The sequence below is a fragment of the Salvelinus sp. IW2-2015 genome, linkage group LG28 (genome assembly GCF_002910315.2).
Source record: "Salvelinus sp. IW2-2015 linkage group LG28, ASM291031v2, whole genome shotgun sequence".
NCBI lineage: Eukaryota > Metazoa > Chordata > Actinopteri > Salmoniformes > Salmonidae > Salvelinus > Salvelinus sp. IW2-2015.
Window position 1 is genome coordinate 32,213,280 of NC_036868.1, and position 22,658 is coordinate 32,235,937.

Sequence of the window (22,658 nt, forward strand, 5' to 3'; positions counted from 1 at the left end):
AGACAACAACAACAGGTAAAATGGCGATGAATGGGCAGAGAGGGTCAGTTAATTACACACAGGGCATGAGTTCGAGGCTGGGGCCGACAGATAAACAAAATAAACAAAATGGAGTACCATGATTAATGAACAGTCCAGCAGACATCAGCTATGTAGCCAAGTGATCATAGGGTCCAGTGAACAGCAATAGATGAGACAGGAAAGCCGTTAGGTAGTCGTTACTACGCTAGCCAGGAGATGTGCGTGGCTTGAGGCTAACTGGTGCTAGCTTCGGGACAAGGGCGTCACCGATGTCCGGCAAAGGCCGGTTGAGGGCACATCGGATGGAATTACGTCGGTTGCTTCTAGTCGTGTTAGTGAAGGGTCCGGGAGGCATCAGCTGTGTAGCCGAGTGATCATAGGGTCCACTGAGCAGGCCGGGAGATGGGCCTGGCTCAAGACTAGCTTCGGGGCTGGGCCACTCGGTAGMAGCTAGCTAGCTGCGATGATCCAGTGTAATGGTCAAGAGCTTACGGCAGGAATYCAGTGATGTAGTGGACAAAAGCAGCCCGATATGCTCAGGGTTGTTATCGTGCTGTGCAGACTGGCAGGTATTATCCAGGCTAAAAGTAGCTGGTGTCTGAGCTAAAGGTAAAAGCCGCTAGCAGTGGCTAACAATGACTAAATAGCTAATTAGCTGGTTAGCTTCTGATGGCTAGTCCCTGATGGAGGTTCAAGCTATAAGGTCTAAAAATAGCAGATCCGTATCACACTGGGTGAGGCGTGTTGCTGGAAGGTATATTTAATTTAGAAATGGAAAAAAAGGTTTAAATATATTGAAATATATACAACAACAAAAAACAAAAAAACATAAAATGTACACGGGACAACAACAAACACGTCCGTACTGCTATGCCATCTTGGAATATCGCCATGCCCTCTGCCACGCCCCCTGCCATGCCCACCACCTAAGCCACTTTTTGATCCAGAAAAACCCTGATATGAACCATCTAATCATTTGTTATCAGGGAGTYGTTTGGCATTAGTGATGCCCCATTGATGTTCGAAGTGTTTGTGCAAGTCAAGTGTATTCATATGGATACTAATGTACCAGCAGTACATGCTTGTGTCTGACTTTTATATTATCCTTTGTGCTGAGAGGATACAGTATATTTGTTACATGATGGGTTGTTTATGTGCCTTTGTTGTAATCTGTTTGCAGGCAGCAGTTGGAGCCAAGGCAAAGAACGTGTTGCAACTCAACACGCAGTATAAAGGAGTGTCATGGAGGTACCTACTGTAATGAATCATGCAGAAAAATAGTCAAACTACACAGCATACACATTATGGACCACTTGCAGAGCACATTGACACTGCCATACTGTTTTTTAACAATTGTCAACAGTGAAATTGACTAAATGTGTGCGCATTTCTGCAGTATCGGAGGAGATCAGACCTTGGACACTGTCACCACACTACCAAGTGAGTCACTATTTCCTCTTGTCACTGATCCTATTGGATCATTTTAAAGGAAAAATCGTTTTTTGTGTTTAGTAGGATAAATTACAAATTCGGTTAACATCTGACTCCAGAGTGATCTGTTCTTGCAATTTGTAGTCTATGGTATTTCAAATTTAGGTATGACATTTTTTTACTCAGCAGTTTGGATGTAGTGAGCTACTTTTGATTTAGTTAGGTAAACTATACGTTTCTTAACTTCTTCCGGTGTGAAGTAATTTGTAGCTTGGTACGCTATATTTTCAGAGTAGCTTCCTCACACTGATGATTTCACATTTCTGTCACATCTTTGGAGAAAGACTTCAATAAACACCCAGTGCACAAGACATGACATCACCCGTCCCATGATCTTGTGGCTTTGCAGCATTCCACATATCCACAAGATGGCGGTCTCAGCATATGATATCATGACATTCCTTTGGAGTGCAGCCTCCTTGTATAGAGGAAACATTCTTCATCAAGCACCCTCTCTGTAGTTTAGCTAAAAAGGACCATTTGATACTGAAATGTCTGTGTGCTTCACCAGAATAAGCCAATAAGTATTTCCCATCTCTCAATTCTCTCTCAGACATCCTGAAAAAATTCAACCCTTCCCTCCAGGGATTCTCTAAGGGTCAGGGCTTTCTGCAGAATAAGGGCTTTAACATGGCGGTGCCTGGAGCCATGGCCTTGTGAGTAGAGAGCTAAGTTTAGACCTCTCTGTTCCCTCGTCCACTCACTGTCCTCTTTTTCCTGTCAATCTATTTCCCATCCTATTTTTTTGTGTCATCCTTTCACTTCCAGCAGCCTATCACCCCCTATCACCCCCCCCCCCCCCCCCCCCACCCACCCCTCAGGTCTCCTGTCTTTTCTTCTCATTTGAACAAGGAATATAAAACACCACATTTTAACAAATGTCTCTTGTAGTGACATCGCAGCCCAAGTCCAAGCTCTCATCAAGGCCATGAAAGATGACAAGGTGAGACTATGTCCCATTGGCACCTATTCCATACATAGTGCTCTACTTTTGACCAGAGTTCTATGGGCCCTAGTCAAAAGTAGTGCACCACATGGAGAATTGGTTTCAATTTGGGACGCAGCCTCTTCAATGTGTTGAATAGTTATACTGGACTCAGTTAGTAATCATAATTACATATTGTTGTATTATATAAGTGTATGATAATCTATAGCTATTTTTCTCTCTTCTCATTGTATCCCTTCGTCTTCCACACAGAAGGTGAATTTTGAACAGGATTGGAAGCTAGTGACCTTATTAGTTGGTGCCAGGGATCTGTGTGATTATTGCATGGACCATGTATGTATTCTTATCCTAAAGTCAAACAAAAGACACAAAAAAGTATTACAATCTTAATAACTTTGTTGCACATTGGGGAACTGTGGTAGTGTTAAAAATAGTGTTATTTACTGTATGCTCTTCTTTACACAGAACAACCTTACACCCAAGAACTACAGTGAGAATCTGATGCTGAGCCTGGACATGCTGTACAAAGAGGTAAGTGATGGACAGCTTGGTAATGGAGATCTATTATCGGTGAAAGCCTGTACTTACTCAACGAGGATCATTTGCAGAATCTAAAGCCAAATATCGTGCCATCTTTCACCCCTCTTTTCTCTCTCCCTCCATCTCTCTCGCTAAGGTACCGAGGGTAATGGTCAATGTTATCGAGGTTCTGGAAATGAATCCGTTGAGGAGTGTCAGGAAGAACGATCTGGTCTGCAACCTCGTACAGAGGTTTGTATGGGACCTCCCCATTTCCCCACGAAGACGGCAGCTACACCCACTGCACCGTATGTCGGTARAATGTGTATATTCAGAATGTTTCCTCTCACGTGTCTTTGTTTTGCACAGGAATTCTTGCCCCTGCTTTTTGAACCCTGAAGAGAATTCTCCTGAGCTTACAGAGGTTAGGCGGATCAACCAGCAGTACCAGGTAAGTGCAGAAAAAGGTCTGAACTACCAGTCTTAAAACAACTGGGCTTTGGAGAGTCTTTGCCAATGTTCCAATGTGTCATGTAAAGTGTGTTACTCAGAGATACATAAGTTCCACACATAAAGATACAGGGATTCGATGTGATCAGATCAATCCGACACAATTCTACAATACTTAACAGTGTCTCTTTGATCTCTCTACCCTCTCCGTGCTTCTGTCCAGATGGAGACTGAGAGACTGGTCTCTGGGGGGCGCTATGATGGGCGAGAGGACTTCACTGTAGTCGTTCAACCCTACTTACGGCACGCATTTGTCCCTCACATTGGGGTGAGTGTGGTTCAACTGCACACACACACACGCATGCATGTATGCGCAAGCCCGCACAAACACACACACTGCGTTCTCTTGTCTCCTCAGATTGGGAAGCCTGACCTGAGTTTCTTCTCAGTGGACTGTTTCCACATCAGTGAGCGGGCACACGCTGAGATGGCCATTGCTCTCTGGAACAACATGGTAAGGACAGCCACATAAAGAGTAGTGTGGTCCCAGATCTGTTTGTGCTGTCTTGCCAACTCCCCATGTTCATTTTCAAGACAGCACCCACAGATCTGGGACCAGGCTACATAGAGAGCACTCTTTTTTTATTTTACCTTTATTTAACTAGGCAAGTCAGTTAAGAACAAATTCTTATTTTCAATGACGGCCTAGGAACAGTGGGTTAACTGCCTTGTTCAGGGGCAGAACAACAGATCTTTACCTTGTCAGCTCGGGGATTCGATCTTGCAACTTTTCAGTTACTAGTCCAACGCTCTAACCACTAGGCTACCTGCCACTCTGAAGCATAACTCAAAACACATGAGCTCTATGGTCAGTGTATTTTAAGGCATACAGGTTTGTGGTCTGACAACGGTATTGTTTTGTTTTTGCAGTTGGAGCCGGTAGGCATGAAGCAGGTCTACAACAACTTCACATACGACCGCACCAAGATCAACTGCCCCTCTGAGGTATGCTGAATGCACATGACACGAACACAACATTTATTGGGGAAAAGTTTCCCTGCTGAAAAAAACTGCATAGACCATAGACCATATGCTGGTGACTAGTACTGGTTTCGCTGGTGACCAGCCTTGGTGACAAGCTCAKGGGAGAATGACTGCCCCCTCTCATAGAAGCCCAGAAGTTCAAGGGCGACCACGGTACTGCAGGCTGTTGTTTTCTTTGTAAGATATTCATGGTGCCAATACTTGCTTCTATTAGACCAGCTGTGCACTACATGACCAAAAGTATGTGGATAACTGCTTGTCCAACTTCTCATTCCAAAATCACGGGCATTAATATGGAGTTGGTCCCCCCTTTGCTACTATAACAGCCTCCATTCTTCTGGGAAGGCTTTCTACTAGATGTTGGAACATTGCTGCGGGAACTTGCTTCCATTCAGCCATAAGCGCATTAGTAAGGTTGGGCAATTAGGCTTGGCTCGCGGTCGGTGTTCCAATTCATCCCGAAGGTGTTCGATGTAGTTGAGGTCAGGTCTTTGTGCAGGCCAGTCAAGTTCTTCTACACCGATCCCAACAAAACATTTCTGTATGGACCTCGCTTTGTGCACGGGGGCATTGTCATGCTGAAACAGGAAAGGGCCTTCCCCAAACTGTTGCCACAAAGTTGGAGCACAGAATAGTCTAGAATGTCATTGTATGATGAAGCGTTAAGATTTTCCTAGACTGGAACTAAGGGGCCTAGCCCGAACCATGAAAACCAGCCCCAGACCATTATTCCTCCTCCGCCAAACTTTACAGTTGGCACTATGCATTCGGGCAGGTAGCGTTTTCCTGGCATCGCCAAACCCATATTTGTCCGTCGGACTGCCAGATGGTGAAGCGTGATTACTCATTCCAGAGAACGCGTTTCCCCTGCTCCAGAGTCCAATGGCGGCAAGTTTTACTCCACTCCAGCCGATGCTTGGCATTGCACATGGTGATCTTAGGCTTGTGTGTGGCTGCTCTGCCATGACGAACAGTTATTGTGCTGACGTTGCTTCCAGAGGCAGTTTGGAACTCTGTTGCAACCGAGGACAGACGATTTTTAAGCGCTATGTGCTTCAGCACTTGCCGGTCCTGTTCTGTGGGCTTGTGTGGCCTACCACTTCGTAGCTGAGCCGTTGTTGCTCCTATACGTTTCTACTTCACAATAACAGCACTTACGGTTGACCGGGGTAGCTCTAGCAGGGCAGAAATTTCATGAACTGACTTGTTGGAAAGGTGGCATCCTATGACGGTGCCATGTTGAAAGTCTGAGCTCTTCAGTAAGCTCTTCTACCTCCAATGTTTGTCTATGGAGATTGCATGGCTGTGTGCTTGATTTTATACACATTTCAGCAACGGGTTTTGCCGAAATAGCCAAATCCACTAATTTCAAGGAGTGTCTAGATACTTTTGTATATATAGTGTATGTCCTTGAACCAATTATTTAAAATTGCAGACATTAAAGCTACAATATGTAACTTTTTGGGTGACCCGACCAAAGTCACATAGAAATGTGAGTTATAGATCTGTCCTTGTCATTGAAAGCAAGTCTAAGAAGCGGTGGATATGTTCTATGTGCGCTATTTCTAYGCTTCCCGTTCTTAAGTTTCGTTTTTGCATCTTTTACTTTCGGTTTTGTACACCAGCTTCAAACAGCTGAAAATAAAATATTTTTGGATATGGAAAATATATTTCACACCGGTTTAGATGGTACAATTCTCTACACAATGACTGCTTGTTTTGCCAAATAACTGAAATAAAATTAACTATAAGAATTTTAGAAACCAGGAAATGGCAGAGCGATTTATGCATATTGCACCTTTAAAAATATAATTTYGATTCTACCAGCAACCTGCATTACCCCGGTGGGCCCGGTCGGCCTTCAACTTGAGATCCTCAATGAGAGGGGGCAGCACTGACCTAGCCTGCAACGTCACTTCCTGGACTAGCTCAATCTGCGCATTTTATGTCTCTATGAGACACCATTTTATTAAGCTAAAAATCTACTTCTATGGGAAGATCTCAAGGGCATACTGCTTGCTTCCTCTCTCCTCGTCTCCTACTCAAAACACATTGGATGAGAAAGACAGAGGTCCCTCCCCCCTGACCTTCTCCTCCAATGTGTTTTTAGAACAATACGGGGAGAGAGGACGCGAAGAGTATGCAATTGAGATCTTCCCCTTGGCTCCAAATGCGCTATTGAGTCTTCACATAGGAATGAATGGTGTCACGTGATCAATGGCTTTATCCATTTACAGTATATATACAATCTATGAACCAGCTAGACCCTGCTGGTCAGACCAGCTTGACCAGCTAGACTAGGGATGGGCAACTTTTGTAGGCCACGGATAAATTTCCATTAAAAAAAATCTAAATATATATACAGTACCAGTCAAAAGTTTGGACACACCTACTTATTCATGGGGGTTTCTTCATTTTTACTATTTTCTACATTGTAGAATAATAGTGAGGACATCAAATCTATGAAATAACACATATGGAATCATGTAGAAAGTGTTAAACAAATCAAAATATATTTGAGATTTGAATTCTTCAAAGTAGCCACGCTTTGCCTTGATGACAGATTTGCACACGCTTGGCATTCTCTCAACTAGCTTCATGAGGTAGTCACCTGGAATGCATTTCAATTAACAGGTGTGCCTTCTTAAAAGTTTATTTGTGGAATGTCTTTCCTTCTTAATGCGTTTGAGCCAATCAGTGGTGTCGTGACAAGTTAGGGGTGGTATACAGAAGATAGCCCTATTTGGTAAAAGACCAAGTCCATATTATGGCAAGAGCAGCTCAAATAAGCAAAGAGAAACAACAGTCCATTGTTACTTTAAAACATGAAGGTCAGTCAACCTGGAAAATTACAAGAATTTTAAAAGTTTCTTCAAGTGCAGTCGCAAAAACCCTCAAGCACTATGATGAAACTGGCTCTCATGAGGACCACCACAGGAAAGGAAGACCCAGGGTTACCTCTGCTGCAGAGGATAAGTTCATTAGAGTTAACAGCCTCAGAGATTGGAGCCCAAATAAATGCTTCACAGAGTTCAAGTAACAGACACATTTCTCAACATCAACTGTTCAGAGGAGACTTTGTGAATCAGGCCTTCATGGTAAAATTGCTGCAAATAAACTTCTCCTTAAGGACGCCAATAAGAAGAAGAGACTTGCATGGGCCAAGAAACACAAGCAATGGACATTAGACCGGTGGAAATCTGTCATTTGGTCTGATGAGTGCAAATTTGAGATTTATGGTTCCAAGCATTCTGCAGCGATACGCCATCCCATCTGGTTTGCACTTAGTGGGACAATAATTTGTTTTTCAACAGGACAATGACCCAACACACCTCCAGGCTCTGTAAGGGCTATTTGACCAAGAAGGATCAGGTGACCTGGCCTCCCCAATCACCCGACCTCAACCCAATTGAGATGGTTTGGGATGAGTTGGACCGCAGAGTGAAGGAAAAGCARCCAACAAGTGCTCAGCATATGTGGGAACTTCTTCAATACTGTTGGAAAAGCATTCCAGGTGAAGCTGGTTGAGAGAATGCCAAGAGTGTGCAAAGCTGTCATCAAGGCAGGGTGGCTACTTTGAAGAATCTAAAATCTAAAATATATTTTGATTTGTTTAACCCTTTTTTGGTTACTACATGATTCCATATGTGTTATTTCATAGGTTTGATGTCTTCACTATTATTCTAAAATGTAGAACATATTAAAATAAAGAAAAACCTTTGAATGAGTTGGTGTCCAAACTTTTGACAGGTACTGTGTGTGTGTGTATGTGTATGTATGTGTGTATATATATATATATATATATATATATATATATATATATATATATATAATTATTTTACTCACAGTCTCAACTTTATCATATATGCATAGTCACTTTAACTATACATTAATGTACATACTACCTCAATTGGCCCGACCAACCAGTGCTCCCGCACATTGGCTAACCGGGCTATCTGCATTGTGTCCCGCCATCCGCCAACCCCTCTTTTACGCTACTACAACTCTCTGTTCATCATATATGCATAGTCACTTTAACCATATCTACATGTACATACTACCTCAATCAGCCTGACTAACCAGTGTCTGTTTGAAGCCTCGCTACTTTTATAGCCTCGCTACTGTATATAGCCTCGCTACTGTTATTTTTCACTGTCTTTTTACTGTTGTTTGCATTTCTTCACTTACCTATTGTTCACCTAATACCTTTTTTGCACTATTGTTTAGAGCCTGTAAGTAAGCATTTCACTGTTGTATTCGGTGCACGTGACAAATAAACTTTGATTTGAACTTAGTGTTAAGTGTGAGAATAGTAAAATACTCAAAGTACAATTTCAAAATCTGGTTGTGTCAGGGCAAAATGTGTAGAATTGCAGGAAATTAGCTGTTAAACTGCTATTTTTTTCCCTGCCACATGACGAAATGAGTAGAATTGCATGAAATTAGTTATAAAATTTAAATGTCTTCTCTCCACCCCATGGCAAAATGTGCAGAATTGAAGCAAACTTGCTTTAAAATTGGAACATTTCCCTATGGCCCATGGCAAACTGTAGAATTGCAGGAAATTAAATCCAAAACGTATCTCTGATGTCAAGAGTGGAGCCCCTTATGATGAGTTCAGATTTTCTTTTGGCCCCCACCCCAATCAAAGTTGCCCACCCCTGAGCTAGACCATGCTGGTCAGAGCAGCTTGACCAGCATAGGCCAGTATGGATCAGCATAGACAAGCAAGGACCATCTTGAAATGCATGCTGGTCTATGCTGTTTGGTCAGGTGTTGGCTGAATTGGCAATCAGTGAGTCAGTTCTCGGCTTACTTGACAGTATGTGTGGGTTGTCGAGTGTGTTGGTTGAGCAGCAGACCATTTTAGTCATATCACCTACTGAAAGCTACTTCTTACAATGTAGCAGAACAAGATCTATTCTCATGTTAGTTTCCCTTAATCTGACATTTGCTCTCTTCTTTAGGATCAACCCTTCATCTTCACTAAGGTCAATAGCCTCCCGAGTCCACCTGTTACCACCACCACCACCCCTGTCCCAGTCACTAACACCACCACCCCCAGCCCTGTGCCCCTGTGTGACTCCTCCATACCTGTGTGGGTGCCCGTGTTACTGGGCGTCACTGGCTTACTGATCGGCTGGGGAATCACATGGCTGCTCATGTCCTGCAGAGAACGGCGGAATAAGAGGAAAATGGGAGAGAAAGAGGTTGAGATGAAAGGAACTGGTTTCTAATGATATTCAGCAACAGATAACAAATACTTTTTTCTAGAGATTTTATTCTCTAAATTTGAATGTGGAAATACAGTGTCAAAAGCATGTAGGTGGCATGGACAATAACTTAGCTTTGTATCAACCAAAATGGTTAAATTGTCAGTAACTATGTCATTGGGTATTTCAAGAGAAATGTTGGCATTCAGTTGCATCATGTGAGCCCCTATGAATTACCAGGATGAATAGGTCAGCGTAACCCAAGCCCATTGCAATAGAAGTTGGAGCCATTGTCCATGGAGATTAACAAAGGGAGAAAGGGGGGTATTTTATTGAGGGTACACAACAAGTTGTCTCACCATGTTAATATTTGATAGAGCTATGATAGAGGGGTCACAATAAAAGTAATGGATATCCCCAAATTATGTTAATAAACTTAGAATGTACTTTGTCTGCAGGCAGGTCAGCTTCAATGAAAGGTAAAGAAAGCTACCTGCAAAATGTTTTGTACCTCCAAATACAATTTTTAAAAGCTCGTACCGTACTGCTGGTTACAAATCTTTGCCAAAAGACAGAAAGCCTGAGTGAACCAAAATAAACTACACCGTTTGTACAGTAGTAGACCACGCCCTCTGCTGGTGAGCACGACATAGTTCTCTCTGCGTAGTGTTTMAAAGAAAATGGCGGAAAGCGAGCTCAACGTTGACAGCATCATCTCTCGATTGCTTGAAGGTAAGCTATTTTTGTATTGCAATTAACCTTGTGGTTATTTGGTGGGGACAGCAAAGAAAAAGGATGTAACATAAATTTATGTCATTTTCAGGTGTCGAAGAACGAATGTAAAAATCATATTTGGTGACGCCAGTTGACTTTGCTAGCTAGCTAACGTTAGCGCGTCAGAGGAGAAAGGTGGGACTGGGAGAGTGGTTCAACAAACTAGTGACTTTAGCCTTAGACAACTGTGTTATGCCCTGTTTAGGTAACTACCATTTACCTGTAACTAGTTAGTTCATTTGCCAAAAAGGCAACATCTGTTTGAATATAAATATATGCTGTCACGTTTGATTTGTGTTATGCTAGCTAACGCGGCGTGTTACAGTAGCAATATGATCAAGCAAGCAAACGTTACTCTAGATTACGAAATTAGCTAGTTAATTACTCTGCACTAGCGCAGGACAGGGATGTTATTTATTTATATATATATATATATATATATATATATATATGCACATATTTTTATTGCTCGTTAGGCACTAGTGTTAGCTTTTAAACCTTGATGAGAGGGGGCTTTGCCAACGGGAACACACACCCCTCTCCCCTCTCTGTCCGTGTTGCTAGGTAACATAGTCAGTTAAAGCTAGCTTGCAAACTACATTCACATTGGTTTTCAACGCAGGGCTGTATAGGGGCTATTACGTTAGTGAAGTAAGAATGCCTCTAACTTAGTCATATGTCTATATGTAACGTTATAGGTAGCAATAACACAGAAAACCCGAGTTAACAATTATGCGTCAACTCGAGCAGTCACAACATTGATTTAACCTGCTATTGATGTCTACACAGTTTCGCATCTGTAGCTGGTTAGTCATTTTACAAACCGCTTTCAATGTTGGTTTGGTATGTACCCACCCGAGCGTTTTATTTTCTGGACTGAACTCACTTATGGAAGATGTCACACTTTAGCCTACATGAAAAGCATGTTTTGTCTGGATTGCTTTTTTTCATATAAATACTGAATACATTTCGAAACAGCCAAGGTGAATTTCAAGGAGATGTTGAAGACCACAGTCAACCTGATATTACACACTACATTTTTCCATCAAGCACCTTTTCGTGACACTGTCCCACTTGGAACACTAAGCAAAAGTGACAACCACCTGTTCTATTCAGTTCAGCACATTGCTATAGGTTMATTTGCATAATTGTGTGGAATAAAATTGGTGTGTGTGTGTAGTTTTACATTGGTCTTCATGTATCTTATTTGTCACATGTGCAAATCATACAGAGCCTAGTTTTAGGAACGGAATAGCCTATCATCTGTCAGACAGTGCGGAAGCAGCTCCTAAAAAAAGCAAGTACTGGAGTGGAAAGTGCTTTCATAAGACCAGTCATTGCGCAACAAATTCTAAATAGCAATCATGTGTTTAAACTGTTTTGATGGCTACGATTAAAAATAGCTACTATTTTTATTTCTAAATCTCAACTAGTAATTAAAGCGCACCTCCCGTTCCCCAATCGAGTGCATAGGCTATAGTCAACGGTAGGCAGGCTATCAACAAGTCACCCACCACTTTGCAATGTGAGCTTGAGGCAGTATAATTGTTTGAAACCCAATCGTTTTACTTTACTTCAAATAATGAGGCATTTCAAGTAAAATAAAATGTTATTAGTCACAGACGCAGAGTACCACAGGTGTAGACCTTACAGTGAAATGCTTACTTACGAGCCCCTAGCCAACAATGCAGTTTTAAAAAATACAGATAAGAATAAGAACTAAAAGTAACAAGTAATTAAAGAGCAGCAGTAAAATAACAATAGCAAGACTATATACAGGGGGGCACTGGTTAGTTGAGATACTATGTACATGTAGGTAGAGTTATTAAAGTGACTATGCATAGATAACAGAGTAGCTGTTTAGAAGCCTGTTGTGCCTGGCCGTGTAGTCATGAGTGAAAATGGAGTACAGAAGGGGACTGAGCACGCACCCTTGAGGGGCCCCTGTGTTGAGGATCAGCGTGGCGGATGTGTTGTTAACTACCCTTACCACCTGGGGGCGGCCCGTCAGTAAGTCCAGGATCCAATTGCAGAGGGAGGTGTTTAGTCCCAGGGTCCTTAGCTTATTGATGAGCTTTGAGGGCAGTATGGTGTTGAATGCTGAGCTGTAGTCAATGAATAGCATTCTCACATAGGTGTTCTTTTTGTCCAGGTGGGAAAGGGCAGTGTGGAGTGCAATAGAGATTGCATCATCTGTGGATCTGTTGGGGTGGTATGCAAATTGGAGTGGGTCTAGGGTTTATGTGATAATGGTGTTGATGTGAGCCATGACCAGCCTTTCAAAGCACTCCATGGCTACAGACGTGAGTGCTATGGGTCGGTAGTCAATTAGGCAGGTTACCTTGGTGTTCTTGGGCACAGGCACTATGGTGGTCTGCTTAAAACATGTTGGTATTACAGACTCGGACGTGGAGAGGTTTAAAATGTCAGTGAAGACACTTGCCAGTTGGTCAGCGCATGCTCGCAGTACACATCCTGGTAATCCGTCTGGCCCTGCGGCCTTGTGAATGTTGACCAGTTTAAAGGTCTTACTCACATCGGCTGCGAAGAGTGTGATCACACAGTCTTCCAGAACAGCTAGTGCTCTCGTGTATGTTTCAGTGCAATTTGCCTCGACGCGAGCATAGGAGTAGTTTAGCTCGTCTGGTGGGCTCGTGTCACTGGGCAGCTCTCGGCTGTGCTTCCCTTTGTAGTCTGTAATGGTTTGCAAGCCCTGACACATCTGACGAGCGTCAGAGCCGGTGTAGTACGATTCGATCTTAGTTCTGTATTGATGCTTTGCCTGTTTGATGGTTCGTCAGGTGGCATAGCGGGATTTCTTTTAAGTCTCCAGCTCCTTGAAAGCGGCAGCTCTAGCCTTTAGCTCAATGTGGATGTTGCCTGTAATCCATGGCTTCTGGTTGGGGTATGTACTAGAGGTCGACCGATTAATCGGCATGGCCTATTTAATTAGGGGGACGCCGATTACATTACAATCCACAAGGAGACTGCGTGGCAGGCTGACCACCTGTTACGCGAGTGCAGCATCAATAGGACCTTGTGGCTGCAAGGAGCCAAGCTAAGTTGCTAGCTAGCATTGATTATATTTTATAAGATAAGTTTAATCTTCACATAATCACTAGTTAACTACACATAGTTGATGATATTCCTAGGTTAACTAGCTTGTCCTGTGTTGCATATAATCAATGCGGTGCCTGTTAATTTATCATCGACTCACAGCCTACTTCAACTTTGCCAAACGGGTGATGATTTAACAAAAGTGCATTCGCAAAAAAAGCACAATCGTTGCACAAATGTACCTAACCATAAWCATCAATGCYTTTCTTAAAATCAATACACAGAAGGATCATTTTTTTTACCTGCATATTTAGTTAAAATAAATGAATGTTAGCAGACCATATTAACTAGGGAAATTGTCACTTCTCTTGCGTTCAGTGCAAGCAGAGTCAGGCTATATGCAGCAGTTTGGGCCGTCCGGCTCGTTGCAAACTGTGTGAAGGCCATGTGTTCCTAACAAAGACCGTAATTAATTTGCCAGAATTTTACATAATTATGACATATCATTGAAGGTTGTGCAGTGTAACAGCAATATTTAGACTTAGGGTTGCCAACTGGTCGATAAAATACGGAACGGTTCTGTATTTCACTGAAAGAATACGTGTTTTGTTTTCGAAATGATACTTTCTGGATTTGACCATATTAATGACCAAAGGCTCATATTTTGGTGTGTTTATTATAATTAAGTTTATGATTTGATAGAGCAGTCTGATTGAGCGGTGGTAGGCAGCAGCAGGCTCGTAAGCATTCATTCAAACAGCACATTACTGCGTTTGCCAGCAGCTCTTAGCTATGCTTGAAGCACAGCGCTGACTTCAAGCATATCAACTCCCGAGATTAGGCTGGCAATACTAAAGTGCCTATAAGAACATCCAATCGTCAAAGGTATATGAAATACAAATGGTACAGAGTGAAATAGTCGACGTGTCATTATTCCTATAATAACTACAACCTAAAACTTCTTAACTGGGAATATGTTCTGAGCAAGGAACTTAAACATTAGCTTTTTTACATGGCACATATTGCACTTTTACTTTCTCCAACACTTTTTGTATTATTTAAACCAAATTGAACATGTTTCATTATTTATTTGAGACTAAATTGATTTTATGTATTATATTAAGTTAAAATAAGTGTTCATTGTTAATTCAGTATTGTTGTAATTGTCATTTACAAATATATAAATGAATATCGGCTGATTTAATCGGTATCGCCTGTTTTTGGTCCTCCAGTAATCCGTATTGGCGTTGAAAAATCATAATCGATCGACCTCTACTATGTACGTATGGTCACTGTGGGTACGACGTCATCGATGCACTTATTGATGAAGCAGATGACTGAGGTGGTATACTCCTCAATGCCATCGGAGGAATCCCGCAACATATTCCAGTCTGTGCTAGCAAAACAGTCCTGTAGTTTAGCATAATTTCTTACCTTGCTTCGAAGTAGCCTAGCCAAAATCCAACTATAGAAACATGGAGGCAATTATTTTATAAGGATTTCATTGTGCCATTAACCAGCATTTCTCTCCTGTTCTATTGGTTTTTATATCAACTTTCTTTGTTTTTCCAGAAGCCAAATGTACAATCCTAGTCATATTAGCAACCCATCCAAGTGGTTGCTATTAGATTCACCCTCTTTCTAAGTCTCTAATAGAGATTTCTATCTGTCACATATGGAACTCTTCGCATTAGGTGCGCTGTTTAGAATGTTTTTTTTCATGCAAATGTTTGAAAATAACATTTTATTAGCTGACGATAGGCTTGCTGTTGGTGCATGTTTCCATTAAGCTCTTAATGAAAAATGGCAGTTCCTTGTATGCATGCATAGTATTTTCTGTTGGTCATGTCATTTTACTGTTTTAAAAAATAAAAACATTCTGACGATGAGGGTCAGTTACTCGGCACGGAAATTTGTTTGCTCGGCAGCAAAATTGACTGAAATTTGCATCCTTAATCCCAACTCAATTCCATTCAGACCACTAGCAGGGCGCTTGCCTAAGTCACCCAGTGACTCCCTGAAAAGTATTAGCCAATCTATTTGTGGGCTCCCAAGTGGTGCCGCGGTGTAAGGCACTGCATCTCAGTGCTAGAGCTGTCACTACAGACACCCTGATTTGAATCCAGGAGGCCCCGGTGCTCAACTGAGCAAGAGGACAAGTACATTTGTGTCTAGTTTGAGAAACAGATGCCTCACAAGTCCTCAASTGGCAGCTTCATTAAATAGTACCCGCAAAACACCAGTCTCCACGTCAACAGTGAAGAGGCGACTCCGCGGGGGTTGCAAAGAAAAAGCCATATCTCAGACTGGCCAATAAAAAGAAAAGATTAAGATGGGCAAAAGAACAGACTCTGGACAGAGGAAGATTGGAAAAAAGTGTTMTGGACAGACTAATTTAAGTTTGAGGTGTTCGGATCACAAAGAAGTACATTTGTGGGATGCAGAACAAATGAAAAGTTGCTGGAGCAGTGCTTGACACCATCTGTCCAGCATGGTGGAGGCAATGTCATGGTCTGGGGGTGCTTTGGTGGTGGTGAAGTGGGAGATTTGTACAGGGTAAAAGGGATCTTGAAGGAAGGGTATCACTCCATTTTGCAACGCCATGCCATACCGTGTGGGCGGCGCTTAATTGGAGCCAATTTCCTCCTACAACAGGACAATGACCTATAACACAGTTCCAAACTATGCAGGAACTATTTAGGGAAGAAGCCGTCAGCTGGTATTCTGTCTGTGCTGGCCACTCCATTATAGTCACCGGATCTCAACCCTATTGAGCTGTTTTGGGAGCAGCTTGACCGTATGTTACGTAAGAAGTGCCCATCAAGCCAATTTGTGGGAGGAAGCATAGGGTGAAATATCTTCAGATTACCTCAACAAATTGACAACTAGAATGCCAAAGGTCTACAAGGCTGTAATTCCTGCAAATGGAGGATTCTTTGACAAAAGAAAAGTTTGAAGGACACAATTATTTCTATTAAAAATCATTATTTATAACCTTGCCAACGTCTTGACTATATTTCCTATTCATTTTGCAACTAATTTCATGTATGTTTTCATGGAAAACAAGGACATTTCTAAGTGACCCCAAACTTTTGAACGGTGGTGTACATGTGTCGTCGTCTGTTCTTTTTTAAAACATGTCGACAAAGAGGTTTTTTAGTCGGGACAACCCTACTGTCTATGAATTTGACTGGTTACACTTCTCCAGCCCTGTCCCTCAGCTGTTTAACGAAACAGGTGGGGCGAACACTTTGTTTCAACAGCAGATTGCCACTTTAAGTGGTTGCATATTCTGCACTGGTTTGAAGACGATGAAAAGCACATTACACATTTTAAAGCCAGCACGATTTAAAATGGAGAGAAGGGTCATGACTCGTGGTTGTGATTGATAGCCCTATCTTTCTCTCAAGTGCGAGGATGTCGTCCAGGGAAGATAGTCCAGATGACGGAGGCGGAGGTGCGGGGGTTGTGCATCAAGTCCCGGGAGATCTTCCTCAGTCAGCCCATTCTACTGGAGCTGGAGGCTCCGCTCAAAATCTGCGGTCAGTACAATGAAGTATTCCTCTTCCTTCCTACTGCTATATATATCCTTACTCCTGGGCCCTCTTTCTTTCCCCCTGAGAGGACAAATAGCATATGAGAAATGTATGAGACATACCAGGGTTAGAAAAATATAAGCTGTCTGAATAAAGACAGGCCTAATGTTTGTGAATTTACATGAACGTGAAAAGGGCATCCTCGCCCACACACAGTTGTCTTTAAACCAACATGTCAGAGAGAAAGGAGAGGATAGGATAACAAATTGGAGAGGATAGGATAACAAATTGGAGAGACATAGGCCTAGCTCAGTAAGTAGAGCAGTAGGATGTAAGTGGTGTGTGTCTCCCTCAAGTGTCTGCGGCTCTGCAGGATGGGGTCATCTCCCTTCCAGCAAGGACAATCTGGATCAAGCTCACTCTCCACTCCTGCCAAGTGTCCAGGCTATGTCAATCTCAATGTGACTACCCTGGTTAAAGAGAACTTAAAATAATGGTTGTCTCATAACCTCTCTGCTCTCGTTCTCCCACTAGGTGATATCCATGGCCAGTACACAGACCTGCTGCGGCTCTTTGAGTACGGGGGCTTCCCGCCGGAGGCTAACTACCTGTTCCTGGGAGACTACGTGGACCGAGGCAAGCAGTCCCTGGAGACCATCTGTCTACTGCTGGCCTACAAGATCAAATACCCCGAGAACTTCTTCCTACTCAGAGGCAACCACGAGTGTGCTTCCATCAACCGCATCTACGGTTTCTATGATGAGTGTAAGACAGGAAGCAGTGTCTCTCACACACACACACACACAAACACACACGCTGAATCGGTTATCTTTCTCAGTGTCTGCGGCACTGGAAAGGGCCAACACACAAATGGAATTCATAATGGCAATGGTTTTGTGTTTTCTACTGAGTATACCAAACATTAGGAACACCTTCCTAATATTGAGTTGCACCACCTCAGAACAGCCTCAATTCATCGGGGCATGGACTCTACAAGGTGATGAAAGTGTTCCACAGGGATGCTGGCGCATGTTGACTCCAATGCTTCCCACAGTTGTCAAGTTGGCTGGATATCTTTGGGGTGGTGGACCATTCTTGATACACACGAGAAACTGTTGAGCGTTATAAACCCAGCAGTGTTGTAGTTCTTGACACACTCAAACCGGTGAGCCTGACACCTACCATACCCCATACCCCAGTCTTGCCCATTCACCCTTTGAATGGCACACAATTCAGAATGGCACACAATCCAGACAATCCCGTCTCAATTGTCTCTAGGCTAAAAAAAAGCTACATTCATCCTGTTTATCTATACTGATTTGAAGTGGATTTAACAAGTGACATCAGTAAGGGATCATAGCTTTCACCTGGTGTCATGGAAAGAGCAGGTGTTCTTAATGTTTTATTTACTCAGTGTAATTCCATGTCTTTCTATGTTGTGTTCCCCAGGCAAACGCAGATTCAACATAAAGCTGTGGAAGACCTTCACAGATTGCTTCAACTGTCTGCCCATCGCCGCTATAATCGATGAGAAGATCTTCTGCTGCCATGGAGGTATGCGTGGGTTCTTTTCTATCAATTATTTTTCTATGAATATTATTAATTCACAATCATCCCTCTTCCTCAGGTCTCTCTCCTGATCTACAGTCCATGGAGCAAATTCGACGCATCATGAGGCCAACCGATGTCCCTGACACAGGTGTGTAAACGTGTGTGTGTGGTACATGTGCCGTATTTGTGGTGGCTCTGACTGCACTCTCTCTGTGCTAGGCCTGCTGTGTGATCTGCTGTGGTCGGATCCAGACAAAGATGTGCAGGGCTGGGGGGAAAACGACCGGGGCGTCTCCTTCACCTTTGGGGCCGACGTGGTCAGCAAGTTCCTTAACCGCCACGACCTGGACCTCATCTGCAGAGCCCACCAGGTAGAGCCTAATGTATGAAGGCTATGTTCATTAGAATGCATCTCTAAAGAAGGTTCATTAACTCAAGTGTTGTTCTGTACTGGAAGGTTGTTGAGGACGGCTATGAATTTTTTGCCAAACGGCAGCTGGTGACGCTATTCTCGGCTCCCAACTACTGCGGGGAGTTTGATAACGCTGGGGGCATGATGAGCGTTGACGAGTCCCTCATGTGTTCCTTTCAGGTGAGAACACACACGTAAACACACTTACTGTGGATGAGTCTCCCAATGCTGGAAACACACTGAGTATTAATACTTTCTCTCTCTCAGATTTTGAAGCCGTCAGAGAAAAAAGCTAAGTACCAGTATGGAGGGGTGAACTCGGGACGCCCCGTAACCCCGCCCCGTACTGCCCAAGCCCCCAAGAAGAGGTGAGCGTCTGGCCCCCCCCCCCCTCTTCTTTCATCCTCCTCGCACCCTTTCCCCTGCAACGTCCTGTCCCCTCCCATCTATAGGAAGTGCTCTAGCCCCCCCCTGACCCCCACTCACCTCTTTCATATATGTGTAAAACATAAAATCTTCGCTGTGAACATTTCGTTTTTTTGCTTGTTTGTTGGTATTTTTATTCATAATGTAAGTGACTTGTGGTTTTTCAATGCTATGAAATGTGTTGCTCAGGTTAAGGTGCAGCAATACGATACAAACCTTTTGTGGAAAGGGGCAACACATTTGGAACGGACGCTTTTCTGCCTTCAAACATAGTAAAAAAAAGTATCGCTTTTTATTTGAGTGAGATGGGTTCTTTACCCCCCAGCCAACAACGTTGACTCTTCCAGACCTATAACGTTTCCAGACCCTCGCATTTTCCCTGCTAATGCGTATGTAACCTTCTCACAATATTACTAATAACATGCCATTTTCCTCCCACATTTTGGCTACAGTAACTGAGTGGAATGATTTAGCCTCCTAGTGAGTTTGGAGAATGTCATTTTCACCCTGTTGGACTCAATGTTCTCTTTATGCGGACTAATGAAGTATTAACAAAAATTACTTTGAAAGTACTCGTACAAATGCATATTATCAGAACCATACAAAATGACGGTATATACAGAGAAGTACTAGTACAGTTAAGGTTGCGTGTACTAACTCAAAGGGCTCACAAATGGGTGTTCCAAATGCCTGTTGGTTTTGAATCAAGCCCTTCCACACCAGCCTCTCTTCTTATCCACTGAACCTGCTTCCATTGCTGAAGACTGTTTGTTATGGACATTGCTTTTACTGTATGCCTGTGAGAATGCATAGATGGTTGTGGCTTGGGAAGTTAAAGGCAAGATTCAAAGGCACCTGATTTCAATTGGTGTTCAGTAGCCTATTATTTTTCTCACACACGACCAGTTGGCCCCACAAGACTATTACCAGGTTTTTTTWWATTTATTTTTTATACTTATGAGCTGTTTTCAGCATTGCCCCTGCAGTTCTTGTAAACATGAAATATTACACACTGAGGTCAGCGCATGTTTACCAAGCTCGCAGAGATGGCACYTTTTACTCTGCAGTGTCAGTTACTTAGACATTGCTGCCCCCTAGTGGTAGATTGACCGCCTAAAGAGGTTGAAGACGTCAACAACAAGCAAGGCATCAGAATGCATGAGCCAGTGAGTATATCTACTTGGTGGACCTTTCCTGTATGCTGATTCCAATATCTGGTTCAGAATTATTATTCTCATCCAACTAATGAGCTTACTAAGGAATATTTTAAATAACATTTTAGTTTGAGTTAGGGCACATCTCGCCTTTTGCCTTGTTCTCATCTATCGGTCTCTCTTCAATTTGGAAACTGTCATTGTTTTAAACAGTTTTGAGATTTGTACAAGTTTGTTTCAGAATCTTTGAATGGAATAAATGGAACAGTGCTGTTGACCCTGCCTCATGTCTGTCATTATGCTTTAGGGTGCCTTTCAAACCAGTGCATCGGAGGGCCTAGTGTTGTTGTGCTGTCTACCAGAAAGGTAATACGGATGTATGTCAGCCAATTACTAATTTAGAACAGAGATTTTTACCAAATCGTTTGGACATGGTTAAGGCCAAGCCTGTCTGACACCAGCTCTCAAAGTCCTCCCGACTTGTCATGGGTGTCAGGCTTGCTTACTTTTATGCCTTGGTAATTATTTAATTTAACCCTTATTTTACCAGGTAAGTTGACTGAGAACTCAGTCTTATTTACAGCAACGGGGAATAGTTACAGGGGAGATGAATGAGCCAATTGTAAACTCGGGATGWTTAGGTAACCGTGATGGTCTGAGGGCCAGATTGGGAATTTAGCCAGGACACCGGGGTTAAAACTTCTTATGGCTGGGGGCAGTATTGAGTAGCTTGGATGAATAAGGTGCCCAGAGTAAACTGCCTGCTACTCAGTCCCAGAAGCTAAGATATGCATATTATTAGTAGATTTGGATAGAATAGACTCTGAATAATGTCTGTGAGTATAACAGAACTCATATGGCAGGCAAAAACCTGAAATTCAACCAGGAAGTGGGAAATCTGAGGTTTGCCTATCCAATATACATGGGGTCATATTGCACTTCCTAGGCTTCCACTAGATGTCAATTGTCTTTAGAACCTTGTTTGATGCTTCTACTGTGAAGGAGGGGGGAATAAGAGCTGATTGAGTCAGGGCTCTGGCAGAGTGCCACGAGCTCACTCAGACGCACCCCCGTGAGAGTTAGCTACGTTCCATCGCATTTCTACAGACAAAGGAATTCTCCGGGTTGAATCATTATTGGAGATTTAGGTTAAAAACATCCTAAAGATTGATTCTATACATCGTTTGACATGTTTCTACGAACTGTAATGGACTTTTTTGACTTTGGCCTTCGGAACTAAACGTGCGAACAAAAAGGAGGTATTTGGACAAATGATGGACGTTATCGAACAAAACAAACATTTATTGTGGAACTGGGATTCCTGGGAGTGTATTCTGATGATCAAAGGTAAGTGAATATTTATAATTCTATTTCTGACTTCTGACTCCACAACATGGCGGGTACCTGTATGGCTTGTTTTTGTGACTGAGCGCCGTACTCAGATTATTGCATGGTGTGCTTTTTCCGTAAAGTTTTTGGGAAATCTGACATAGCGGTTGCATTAAGTTTATCTAAAGTTCCATGTAAAACACTTGTATCTTTTATCAATGTTTATTATGAGTATTTCTGTGGCTCTCTGCAAAATCACCGGATGTTTTGGAGGCAAAACATTACTGAACATAACGCGCCAATGTAAACTAAGATTTTTGGATATAAATATGAACTTWATCAAACAAAACATACATGTATTGTGTAACATGAAGTCATATGAGTGTCATCTGATGAAGATCATCAAAGGTTAGTGATTCATTTTCTCTTTCTGCTTTTTGTGACTCCTCTTTGGCTGGAAAAATGGCTGTGTTTTTCTGTGACTAGGTGCTGACCTAACATAATCAGATGGTGTGCTTTCGTCGTAAAGATTTTTTGAAATCGGACACTGTGGTGGGATTAACAACAAGTGTAGCTTTAAAATGGTGTCAAATACTTGTATGTTTGAGTAATTTTAATTATGAGATTTCTGTTTGAATTTGGCGCCCTGCACTTTCACTGGCTGTTAAGTCGATCCCGTTAACGGGATCTCAGCCGCAAGAAGTTTAACACCTCTACTCTTACGATAAGTGCCAT

At 42.6% G+C, this 22,658-nt stretch overlaps 2 protein-coding genes across 2 annotated transcripts in view; both read left to right on the forward strand.

The window, feature by feature from the left end:
- plb1 (phospholipase B1) overlaps positions 1-10,219 on the forward strand; it is a 32,766-nt gene extending 22,547 nt beyond the window's left edge. The window contains exons 31-42 of the mRNA XM_023973976.3: positions 1,202-1,269; positions 1,418-1,461; positions 2,066-2,168; positions 2,404-2,455; positions 2,711-2,791; positions 2,924-2,989; positions 3,135-3,229; positions 3,347-3,428; positions 3,651-3,755; positions 3,846-3,941; positions 4,358-4,432; positions 9,439-10,219. Of these exons, the coding sequence (XP_023829744.1) occupies positions 1,202-1,269; positions 1,418-1,461; positions 2,066-2,168; positions 2,404-2,455; positions 2,711-2,791; positions 2,924-2,989; positions 3,135-3,229; positions 3,347-3,428; positions 3,651-3,755; positions 3,846-3,941; positions 4,358-4,432; positions 9,439-9,708 (1,137 nt within the window). The 3' untranslated portion in view covers positions 9,709-10,219. The remainder of the gene's footprint in view (positions 1-1,201; positions 1,270-1,417; positions 1,462-2,065; positions 2,169-2,403; positions 2,456-2,710; positions 2,792-2,923; positions 2,990-3,134; positions 3,230-3,346; positions 3,429-3,650; positions 3,756-3,845; positions 3,942-4,357; positions 4,433-9,438) is intronic.
- Positions 9,754-20,871, forward strand: LOC111954331 (serine/threonine-protein phosphatase PP1-beta catalytic subunit). The gene is made up of 8 exons (XM_023973977.2): positions 9,754-10,416; positions 16,926-17,057; positions 17,586-17,816; positions 18,501-18,605; positions 18,679-18,750; positions 18,822-18,973; positions 19,060-19,194; positions 19,282-20,871. Exons 1-8 carry the CDS (start codon positions 10,365-10,367, stop codon positions 19,384-19,386), a joined length of 984 nt encoding a protein of 327 aa, XP_023829745.1. The 5' UTR covers positions 9,754-10,364; the 3' UTR covers positions 19,387-20,871.
- Positions 20,872-22,658: the final 1,787 nt, after the last annotated feature.